This window comes from Carassius carassius, chromosome 30 (genome assembly GCF_963082965.1).
Source record: "Carassius carassius chromosome 30, fCarCar2.1, whole genome shotgun sequence".
Lineage (NCBI taxonomy): Eukaryota > Metazoa > Chordata > Actinopteri > Cypriniformes > Cyprinidae > Carassius > Carassius carassius.
Genome location: NC_081784.1, coordinates 11,046,792 through 11,058,773, shown reverse-complemented (window position 1 = coordinate 11,058,773; position 11,982 = coordinate 11,046,792). Strand labels below are relative to the sequence as shown.

At 36.1% G+C, this 11,982-nt stretch overlaps 1 protein-coding gene across 1 annotated transcript in view; it reads left to right on the top strand.

Moving 5' to 3' along the window:
* LOC132110613 (tyrosine-protein phosphatase non-receptor type 13-like) overlaps positions 1 to 8,387 on the top strand; it is a 29,596-nt gene extending 21,209 nt beyond the window's left edge. The window contains exons 37-48 of the mRNA XM_059517353.1: positions 238 to 302; positions 1,307 to 1,468; positions 1,548 to 1,722; positions 2,765 to 2,850; positions 3,165 to 3,238; positions 3,720 to 3,868; positions 4,016 to 4,161; positions 4,387 to 4,477; positions 6,843 to 7,177; positions 7,561 to 7,776; positions 7,937 to 7,999; positions 8,214 to 8,387. Coding sequence (XP_059373336.1) covers positions 238 to 302; positions 1,307 to 1,468; positions 1,548 to 1,722; positions 2,765 to 2,850; positions 3,165 to 3,238; positions 3,720 to 3,868; positions 4,016 to 4,161; positions 4,387 to 4,477; positions 6,843 to 7,177; positions 7,561 to 7,776; positions 7,937 to 7,999; positions 8,214 to 8,309 — 1,658 coding nt within the window. The 3' untranslated portion in view covers positions 8,310 to 8,387. The remainder of the gene's footprint in view (positions 1 to 237; positions 303 to 1,306; positions 1,469 to 1,547; positions 1,723 to 2,764; positions 2,851 to 3,164; positions 3,239 to 3,719; positions 3,869 to 4,015; positions 4,162 to 4,386; positions 4,478 to 6,842; positions 7,178 to 7,560; positions 7,777 to 7,936; positions 8,000 to 8,213) is intronic.
* Positions 8,388 to 11,982: the final 3,595 nt, after the last annotated feature.

Sequence of the window (11,982 nt, the reverse complement as noted above, 5' to 3'; positions counted from 1 at the left end):
CAGAGGAGGGAGACATTCGTGAGTTTGGGAAATGTTTTACATTTCTGTGAACTTGTTTCTCATTTAGCAGGAAGAATAAGATTTTATGTGATGCTTGGTTTGATTTTTGCAACTTTGACATTTGTTGAAAGTGTTTGATGAACCATTCAGTGCGTAAATGGTCCAGCTTAAAGAAATGCATCTAAAATTTCTATAATTTTGTTTTTTGACAAAATCTTTCTCTCATTTCTCTTACAGTTAAACCTGTCGCTGACAGTGCCATGCAATTCAGGAAAAGGCTGTCTGTCACATCGGAGCAGGAGGTAATTTTTCCCTTGGCCTTGTTTTAGGCTGATGACATAGGCTGTAACATGACTCTTGCTTTGTAATCTATGTCATTCACCTCTAAATACCTTTGTAATCATCAGCATCAGATTCTTAATTCATTAATATTACACTGTTCAAACAGCAATCATTTAAAACTTTCTTACAAAATGGGAGGAGATGCTTGTTCAGACAGGACTTGCATGTCTGGCCCTGTGTCCAAATGCACTCATTTTCACTCTCTTTCTTCATTTAGTGATTGGTAACATTTACCTATTTACCATCCACGACATAGTAAATAAGTTAGCAGTTCTGAACACAGTATATTCTTGAATGTGTTAAATGCATCTATCCCTTATGTGAATACAGCATGATGGATAAATTTTTTTTTTTAAATCTATGCATTAATCTTTAAAAGGATACATTTAATTGATCAAAAGAGACATTAAAGACATTTACAGTGTTACACAAGATTTCTATAGATCAAACAAATAAAAATATTCTGTTCTTCATGAATCTTGAAAAAAATAAAAAATAAAAATCACGGTTTCCACAAAAAACATTTGTAGCACTACTGTTTTCAACATATATAATGATAAGAAATGTTTCTGGAGCATCAAATCAGTATATTACAATGATTCCTAAAGTATCATGTGACACCGAATGCTATAGAAATGGCTGCTGAAAATTCTGCTTTCCACCACAGGAATAAACTATTTTAAAATGTAAAATAAAAAATGTGCAATAATATTTCACAGTTAATGTAGTCTTGGTAAGATTTGTTCAAAAACAATCTTACCGACCGCAAACTTTTGAACAGTAGTGCATTAAATATTGGCCAATCTGATCTGAGCAAATGGATCTGATTTCATCACTTGAAAAATGACAGTGTTTTTGTGATTTTGTGACAGTGATTTGAAAGCCAAGTTTTATTAGTGTGCAGTGTTAACAAGGCCTCAGTGTTTAGTTTCCCTAAATGTTCCTGTTCCTTTCTTTTCTGTAGAGCTGTATCCTCCAGGTGGAGTTCACCAAGCCTGAGAAAGGTGGGCTAGGCTTTGCTCTGGTGGGCGGGTTCAATGGAAGCACACTGAGAGTGAAGGATATTTGTTGTGGGGGTGTGGCCGAGCAGGACGGTCGTCTCCGTGTAGGTGACATTCTTTTGGAGGTATGTGCAAATTATGATCTCAATGATTTTTCATTGATAAACCATATAGAGGTGTACCAGATCTGTGTATGTTGTGCAGGTGAATGGCATCATTGTATCAGGACTGAGCCACAGTAAAGTTGTGGATATTTTGCGGAAGGCAGAGGGCACGGTTCAGCTGACGGTATGTAGGGACATCCTCCCCATGTCAGCCTGCTCTGGTTCCAGCTCCCCTGCTGAGGCCTCTCAGGAATTCATCACATCAAATTCTGCAGGTCAGCAAGCCTGATTTACATTCGCCCTGCTCTGTGTCTCCCTCTGCATTATCTCTCATCTGTTATGAAGAGTGGCAGCATCATTTATCACTCAACATATAGCATTCAAAAAAATAAACAATTAAATTAAGGTATGAATTGATGGATGAATATGTGGTTCAATTAATACCAATAGTTCTCTCAGTTGATAAAGCTTTTTGGCAATTTATTTTTTTGCCAATTTTTATGAAATGTTGAGTACTAATTATGTAAAATATACACAACTGTTCAAAAGTTTGGGGTCTGTACAATTTATTTATTTATTTTTATAAAAAGTATTATGTTTATTTGTCAAGGGTGCATTAAATTGATCAAAAGTAACAGAAATCTTCTGTAACATTATAGCTGTCTTTACTATTTCAATTAAATGGTGTTAAAAATAAAATCATCAATCAATTATTCAATTATAATATATCAATAAAATATAATTTCCTAAAAAATACTAAGCATTTTTTAGCAGTGATAACAATAAAAAAAGTTTCTTCACACCAAATCAACATATTAGAATGATTTCTGAAGGATCATGTGACACTGATTAATGGCTGCTGAAAATTCTGCTTTGCCATGACAGTAATACACTATATTTTTAAAATAATTTAAAATAGAAAATTTAAGTACTTTTACATTGTTATTTAACTTCACAATATTTTTGTAAACATCATTTGTCATTATATTATGTATATTGCAGGATCTCAATTTAACAAAATTTGTGTGATTAATTATGATTAATTATTTTTTAAATGTGAAAAAAAACATATTTTTGGTCTATGCAATTCATTTGATTAGTTCCATTAATGAATTACTCTTTCATGTAATTAATTCAGTTTTATTTTATTATTATTATTATTTTTATTTTTATCACATTTACATTTTGATTTTGACAGCTGATTATATTGGTCACAACTTTAAAAGGCTAAATTATTTAAGCATCTGTAATGACACGTTAGAAACTAGTTATTATAGATATTAGTTCTAATATTTTTATTGTCGTCTTCATTTGCAGATATTACATCACAAATGGAAACATATGCAGATCATGCTTCTTTCCAGACGTCAAGATGTCCTGGTCATGGAGGGGAATGTGAGCAGGTATAATTTATTTTAAAATTTTTACTCAATCATTTAGATTAAACTTGTAAATTACAATACTGAGATGATGACTTTCTCCAGTGAATTGAAAGCCCTTCCTAGAGCAGATTTGTAGACAAAAAGCTAATCTAATAAGTGACTAGTTTCAGCACCTAGAAAGGTTCACCATAAACTGAATTAGCACCGCCTCCAATTCCTCTCAGAGGAAACCGCTGAAACGTAGATAACAGTAAGGATGTCTCAGCAGAGTTAACTCATCACCTGTCTCCTCTTTCTTTCTCTTTCTCCTTTTTCTGTCTATCTCTTGCCTGTAGGAAAGTCGTAACTGTACACCTACCTGTCAGAGGTGTTGTCCATCTCTGGGAGTTACAGAAATGTTACAGGAAAGGTGAGTGTCACTGAAATTGTTTTTGATGCTGCTGCTATATTACAGTTGGCATCAAGAGTGCTGCAAGTGTATTGTACTGTATGAGACCTGAAAGTTTGTTCTGAATGAACTAAAACTATACTGTGTGTTATTTATCCATAAATCTGCTTGTTGTCACCAAACATAAACCAGGTCATAAGGGCTGAATTTCATTGCCATTTGGTTTTTGTTTTTATTTTTTAGCATAGCTCTCAAAAGGAATCGCCACAGGGAGGCACTAAAGAGTCATTAATGAAATACAGGCCCAATAATCACAGCTTTGGGTTCTAGTTAGGCTGGCCTACAAGCCACACTTATTATAGTACGTAGCACTTGCAATTAGCAGCTTTTTTACATTTTAGGTGGAAAAATCGCAGGAAAATCAGCCTTGCATGATAACAGGCCCAGGAATGTAGCAATGTGGTCAAGGTCTCTGCTCATTCCTGCCCCGTACCCCCTTCAGGACAGACCCCCAGAAGGAGCATCCAGAAAAATCTGCCATGAAAACAGAGCATAGCCAGTCAGACGGCTGGAGCAGTGATGAAGAAGAGGATGGTGATGAAGATGACAGTTCTTCTCAGCCACTGCTTCCCGAGACGGTGACTCATACAGGTAAATGAGACTACATAATCTTCATGTCTCATTTTTTTCACCATCTAAGCAATGTAATTCCACAGTTATTCTAAAGCAATGAATTCCAGAGATCTGTGACTTGTGTAGTTCCTGAAATCACCTGAAAAAGGACTTTGTTACATTAAGGTCAACCAATTGTGTCAGAAGAGGAGCTTGCTAGGCTTGCAGTGATATCTCCATCTAAGAATAGGCAGTATTCTGGCTCCAGGGTCAAAGCCCTCATCCAGGCCCTTGAACAGTTGGAAAAGCAAGATCTGATTAAAGAGTTTATGGTAAGTTCCTTTTTTGACGTTACTACAAGCAACTATATTTTATTTCTTATTGATGCAAGCAGACACATCCACCACATTTATTTTCTTGTAATGTTTTTAATATAAATCTGTAGTTTCTCTTTAATACTAAAATAGTGTCTACAATGCACATTGTAGTATTTTATTTAAAGAATGATAACTCAAGAGTGTTGATTAGAGAACATGTGTGGCTCTTTTTTGTAATAGGCATTAAAGCATCTGAAACCCTCAGACAGCTGCCTGGTCGGAAAAGCACCCGAAAACCGGGATAAGAACCGATACAGGGATATCCTGCCCTGTAAGTTCCTCTGCTTCTCCCATAATCCACCACAAACCCATCTTTAGTTAGATGTATTATTGCCGTTTTACAGTTTGTAAGCCTCAGTTCTCATAAAATAGATTTTTGGGTGTACATTTTCACACCATTTTGCAACCACAGGGACCACACACTGTGCACTGCCAGGAAACTCTTATTTCTTAGAATAAAAAAAAAAAAACTGTATGCACATTTTTGATAGTAATATCACTGTACATAAAATAAATATATTGTCATGCATTGTGAAGAGTTACCGTGAAGAGTATGCAGTTTTATAATAGTACTTTAAATAAATTATTCTGAGTCACAGTACTGTTTAACTTTATTTGTATTACATTATATTAATATTTTTATTACAATAATTTAATATATTATTATTTCAATTAAATTATTTGTAATAACTTTTTCAGCTACTACAAAAAATTACTGCAACTACTGTTATTGACAAAAATATACTGTAAATTCACCCTAATATTAGAGAGCAAAGAACATTTGTTCAGTTTTAGACAACAGTGAATGTGAGGAGAGGAATGACTCCTGTATACATTTACCTGAACACATGACACGGCAATTAAGTGAAATGCAACCAATCCCTGGTTGTTTACTCCCAGATCTCCTTCCATTGCAGGATATAAGATTACATTGCTCTTCTAGACGTCTATATTTGACTCTGTATTTCACACTCTATCCGCCACCTCTTTGCCGCTTTCCGAACCTCCTCACCCATGTGGTGCCATTTTCACACTATAGCCACGTTTATCCTGTTAGTACTGATTCAGTTTTTGCTGGTGTGAAATGTAAGCAGGTCAGAGGCAACGTGAGGTATTGTTTGCCCTCAATTTAAAACAAACCAAAAACGCTGCAAACGTAAATTCAAACAGGAGATATGTAACTCATAGATCTGCTTTCACTGTTAATGGGAAACATCCATTCATGTGTGGGGTCAGAACGAGTATGCAGAGAGTGGGCTGCAGTTGTATTGAAGAGAGGGGGGTCTCTGTACAGAATGGGCACAATACGGCGCTTTATTATCACGGTAGCTCTCTGGGCTTCTGTTCCCCAGGATTGGATAGTGTGAGGGTCCCTGGGACTTAACCACTGTTATTGCTGGAGGGAGTTCAAGGGCCGCAACCTTCTTCAGGAAGCCTGATGCCACCCATTGTTGAGACCGCTCTGCATGAATTTACCTACTCCTGGTGACATACGCTTCCTCTTACATGTGCCCCCCTTGTTTATCTCCTTCCCTCTCAGTTTCATTTTCAGCCCTTTTCCTCTTCCGTGTTTTCGCAAGCAGCCCCATTTAAAGTGTTACAACAGCAGTCCCTTCAGCACTCTCACTATACATTGCTTACTGATTCTGATATTGTACACATTTAAACTACTGTGTACAGTGATTACAGTGATTTTTTTTTTCTTTCAGGGAATCTCAGATGAATAAAAGTTATAAAGAACAGCATTTATATGAACTTTAAATCTTTTGGTTGTCTGATTTTCTAAGTTTGATATATATTTCATCTATATGAAGTATTAACGTAATAATGTTATTTAACTGAAATAAACAAAAATCAAACAATATTGGTTTTTTTTTCCAAGTCAAAAAAAAAAGAAAAGAAAAAAGTGACCATCACATTGAAAACTGTTGCTATTTTGTAAAAATGCCAGGTAAAGTCTCAAGTCTCAGTCTACATGAACCAACATGCCACCATGAGAATACACTAAAATATTCTTCTCACTCTGCTCCCCTGTGTTCACTCCTTAAGGCTTAACAGCCAGCATGACCTTGAGAGCTTGTTTTGTTTATTTAGAGCTATTTGTTGTACCTCTGCATAATTTGTTCCTCCTCTATGGGGAAACCAACAACGCTGCATTCTTTGTTTGCAGATTAATAACCCTGTTGTCTACCAAAGTCAAAAACAGCAATCACCTCATTACAGGAATGCTGAAGCCTCGTATAAATCTCCTACATGCGTTTCAAATAAAATTGGTTTGTAAAATTGTTTGTGGTTTGGGAAACATACATTAGATAGTCAATACACAGGAGTTTTGTTTGTTTGCTAGGCATAGATTTAAAACGAATCTGAAAAGAGAAAAACTGTATACCTTCTGGTTTTCATAATGAGCACTCAAAAGTTAGGTTGTCCTGTGGGAATCGAGCCGTCAGAGAGAGTTTAACTGTTGTTTTCTTATCTTATATTATGGCCAAATAACATGCATGCTTCTTTAAGCTGAGATGTACTAAAATCTTGGCTGAGGAACACATTTATCATTACTGCAGTTTTTCAAACTGTGTAGGAATAATTGATCACAATCTACAATCCCTGATTATCTCAACTGTTTGAACACTCAGATGATAAGACGCGTGTTCCTGTCGGAGAGAATGAGGGCTACATCAATGCCAGCTACATTCGTATGAAAGTGGGCACAGAGGAGCTCTTCTACATCTCCGCTCAGGGCCCTTTGCCTGGCACTCAGGATAACTTCTGGCAGATGGTGTGGGAGAACAAGTCTGATGTTATCGCAATGATGACTCAGGAGGTGGAACGGGGCCGGGTAAAATGCCACAAGTACTGGCCCGAGAAGCTCGATGTTCCCAAAGAAACCAGCCGTTACCAGCTCCACCTGGATAACTACCAGATGCTTGGCTATTTCCACATTAAGGTCATCAAGATGGTGGAAAAAGAGGTTAGGAGCGCGTACCTGATGGAAGTTTTTTTTATTGTAACCTTTTCAGTGTAAAAGCCACCATTTAAACATCACAATCAGGCTATGTTTTTTCGACATCCCTAAAGGAATAGTTCACCCAAAAAAAAATGTAGGCCATCCAAGAGTAGATTAGTTTCTTGATTCATATTTTAGCATGACATCACCTGCTCACCAATGGATCCTCTGTAGTGAATGGGTGCCGTCATGATGAGAGTTTTAATGTTTTAATAATGTTTAGATATGGAAACGAGACAAAAAATACTGATTAAAAATTGTTTTTGCAGTTTATATCATAAATTCCAAATCTCAAAAAATCTAACTTACTAAGTTGTTATACAACATTGTATTGTGTACCTTTTCAGAGTGGAGACGTTCATTTTGTGAAGCATCTAAAGTTCACCACATGGCCTGACCATGGGACACCACACTCCTCCGAGCAGCTAGTGCGCTTCATTCGTTACATGAGGGCTGTTCACGCTAAAGGGCCAATCATAGTCCACTGCAGTGCAGGCATTGGTCGAGCTGGAGTCCTCATCTGCACTGACGTCATCCTCAGTCTCATTGAGAAAGACTTAAGTGTGAGTATTTTGAATCAGCATCAACCTTTAAGCAATAGTTCACCCAAAAGTTAAAATGTGTGTTTATTTAAATATAAGTAGTGACCGAACTCTCATTTAATTACACAGCGTAACATTGAGTATGAGCAGCTGAATGTATATACTTCTGTTGCTGCCATAGATTAACGTGAGTGGCATAGTAAAGGAGATGAGACTCCAGCGGCATGGCATGATTCAGACCAAGGTGAGTATATCAGGACATTCAGTAGAGATACTTCCTTCAGATGAATATAGAAATCAATGATGGGAAATTCACTAGGGCACATCATTTCTCAGCCCATGAATGATAAACCTGCCAATCATGAGTTATTCTTAGATAGGTTATCCTTCTTCTGAATATACAGTATAGTCGTATAAATCCTCTGGACAGGTTTTGCCATTCTTCTCTCTGATTTCAGGAACAATACCTCTTCTGTTATAAAGTATGGCTGGAAGTGTTACAAAGTATTTCACTTCTTCATGATCACCCCTGGCAAAATAAAACCTCTTCATGAACAAATCCTCAGTGTTTCCTCAGAAAGGCAACAATATATGTGTTTTTGAGTGGCAGACATGGTGATATGTTGATTGTGTGTCTATAGTACTATATAGTACTAGTAGTAGTAATATAGTACTACCACTTAAATTAAATGAATGAACGAAATGAAATGAAATTAAATAAATAAATTTAAATTTAAATAAATATAGTACTACCACTTCTATTATTAATCGAATATTGAATATATCATAGGAAATATGGTCGATATGTTCATTATCTGTGCAATGTCTCTGTGTGATTTGGTATATATTTTGTACCATTTTGGATTTCATAGCCTTTCTGGACTCTTAGTCGTTTTGCCTTGAACATTTTTTTATTTTAAGATAAAAGTTATGCACATGAATTATTAATTAAAAATTAATTTAACTTATTTTTCATATTTTGAACAGAAGTACGTCCAATTATGTGATTTTCTTATAGTATCGCACTGGTTTGATTTTGACAGTATAGCAGCATCTGATTTTAGTAGAGAGGCCATTTTAGTTTAAAATGCTTTTTACACTCTCAGAAGAACCAGCTGCTAGACAGATACTTTTAGCAAAGTGCCTTTTAATTTCTCCATGTGGGGAGTTTACCGCTCATCTTTCTTTATCTGCACTCTTCTTGATTAAAACAAGCTGTTTTACCTCTTAGTTGACATTAGGTCAGAGCAGGAGGAATTAACCCAAAGAAATAGGACTGATGCAAAGAGATTACAAACCGCAGCCTTCTTATCTGAATGCATAGCCTATAAGGGTCTGCCAGCAGGCATAATCACTTGGAAACCAGGATCTGACGTTGGACAGCAGAGCAAGTATCTGCTTACACATGTAATGGAGAAAGAGGCTCGTCGTAAACCATCTTAACACATCGGTCTCACAATAGTAAGCAACAAATGTGTGAATGGGTTGGAAATTCTAATGGACCAATATTCTGTGAAACTGTAGTACTTTTCACTGTTTAGCTTGATGCAAAGCAACAGCACAAAAATTTTCAGCACACTAATGTCTTAAAATCTACTTTTATTTTAGACTATCAGAGCACATTTAAAATGGGTAAATTGTCCAATTTGATCTATTTATTTGCATTAATTTTCCACAGGCTGTGTGAAAAGGTGATCAGACTACTATATTGCTGTATTACACTACCAAATTATTAACCTTGTACTTTGATGGAAAGCTCAGATATAAGCTGTAGTTATGAGATGTATCAGAAATATCTTACTCTTCCTGTACCCATTTTTACAAATAAAAACACTATATAATTGTATTTCATGTGTTTCAATATGTCATTTATCATATTCAGGTTAGAAACTGAGAACCATGTTTTTTGCTAAAAAAAAAAATCCCTGCCAAAATACTCTTGCACTGCAGTGGAGAATACATGGTACCACATAATAGGAATTAGCCACTGGTTCACCAAAACATAAAAGTTACAAATTGCTCTTAGAATGTGTTGACAAGTTATGTCTGATTACAGAACGAATCACTCTTATGAGCCAGATTTGAAAATGGAAAATGTTACATTTTTTACATTTTCTATTCACACCCTCAGCCAATAATAAAGAACTACAACACTCTTAGTAGCACACTGAATCCTATGTACTATATCAGCACATCTCAGAAGCCTTTCTTCCTGCACTTGATCTGTAAACATCCTTAGGTTTCCTGATGTCATTGCGGCCACGCTGTGGATGATATATTTCAGTAGGAGAAACAAAAACAAAGACTTTACAGCCAAAAACCATGGCACATGGGGCAGAGTGTTCCCACTCTGTTTTTACTGCAGAGGAAATACTGCCTCTCACATGGGCTCTTGTGACAGCATGGAAAGCCTTTTGACCTTGCAGAAAAGGAGGAAAGCCTTCAAAGCCAAACATTTGTGCGAAAACACGATTAGCAAGTTTGCCTGTTCCAGGCCTTGTTGGTATTGTGAACTATAGAAGCTGTCGCTTGAGCTGTCTTCAACTTTTTGTAAAGTGCTAAACCACAAAAGAGTGGTAATTTCACATCAGGAGGGATGTTCCCTATTATAATTAAATGAACAACCACTCGAGCTTTATATGTTGGAAATGAAAGGCTATTCCCCTAGCTGATGTGATTTCAGGCATGTTTTGCTATAATAAAGACCCATCTGAATTTCATTATTACTTCTGTTTTCTTCATGTTCTCCAAATGTTTCAAATAAGTAAAGACCAACAATGCCACTGTTGCCTCAAAATAAACATAATGTGTTGGTGCAATTAAATCCCTGACATTAATTGTATTATTTAGTACGTGGCAATCCTATATTGTTTAATTGTTATTCTGGTTCATGCAAATATTGCTGCATTTTTTTCCATCTACAGTGTGACTATAAAATAGCTATTCTATGAAACTCATTAACAACAGCAACCCGCTGACATAAAGCAATTCTTTTAGCGAGGTCTGATTTAGTGAACTTGCAGAAGGAAACTGGTGGAGGATGTGGTTGGTATCTGACATACCCCAGTCATTGATCATGTAATTCAAACCACATGTGCGGAAATTTGAACATACTTTAAGGATTAATATAAGCCCTAACTGAGCTCTTCTTTCAGTTTTATAACACTTTCAGAGCCGCTGATATTATCACTGAACTGTAGAGTTCAAGAAGACAGTGACTTTCATTTCTGCATAAAGCTCTGGAGTGGGTGTATTGTCGTGGTAAAGTCATTTGGAACCGTGTATTTGGAGAGAGCCAGTGATTTATAAGAGTGTGGAAAGTGTGGAAATGATCTCACAGCCACCTTGTAAATCCACCAATTTTTGGGTTCATAGTACAGTGCAGACAGTGCAGTACTTTTTGGTAATAAATGTAAAAATAGCACACAATGTAATACAGCACTAACTTGTCCACGTCCTCCTGAAGCGGTTCCACAGAATTACATTGAAATTGTTGCTAATGCAAATAGATTTTAGAATAGATAATCAAAGAATAAATTAAAGCACAAAATCATTTTTTTTTGCATCATTTAGAATCAAAGAACTTATTTTTTTAAGACTTAAAAAAAACTCTGGTTCCCTTTCGAATGTTCTCTCATGTTGTGTATGGGAAACTCCTGTTTATACCATTACTGAAGCCTGATTTGTTCACGTTTGTGTAGCTGCACAAACCAATTGCGTTCTAGCTCGCCAGAATGGGTGGAGCTGATCCCTTTATAAGTCGGAGCACCATTTAATTTGCTATTGACGTAATTATAAGAACTCTGGTTTGGAGCGAAAATAGTTTATTGCAATATATATATATTTTTTTGTCACTTTATTTTAAGGTCCAGGTTTCGCTATTGATAAGCCATATGGCTTTTGCCTTAATAAACTCCTTATTTTCTGCTTTAATTTCTGCTATTTGGTAGGATTAGGGATGTGGTAGAATATGGTCGTGCAGAATATGTGCTTCAAACAGCCAATATGTTAATAATAGATATGCTAATAAGCAACTAGTTATAGTGAGTATTGTTCCCTCTACTAAAGTGTTAGGATTTTTTCTTATCCTACTTGTTAAGGCAGATAGGCCTATGTATAATTTTTGCATATGTGTGGTTTCACGGTGAGCGTGATTTCAACAAGTACAACATGTTCCTGGATCAACATCCTTGTTGATCCTGGAACAACATTCCAATCAACCAATCA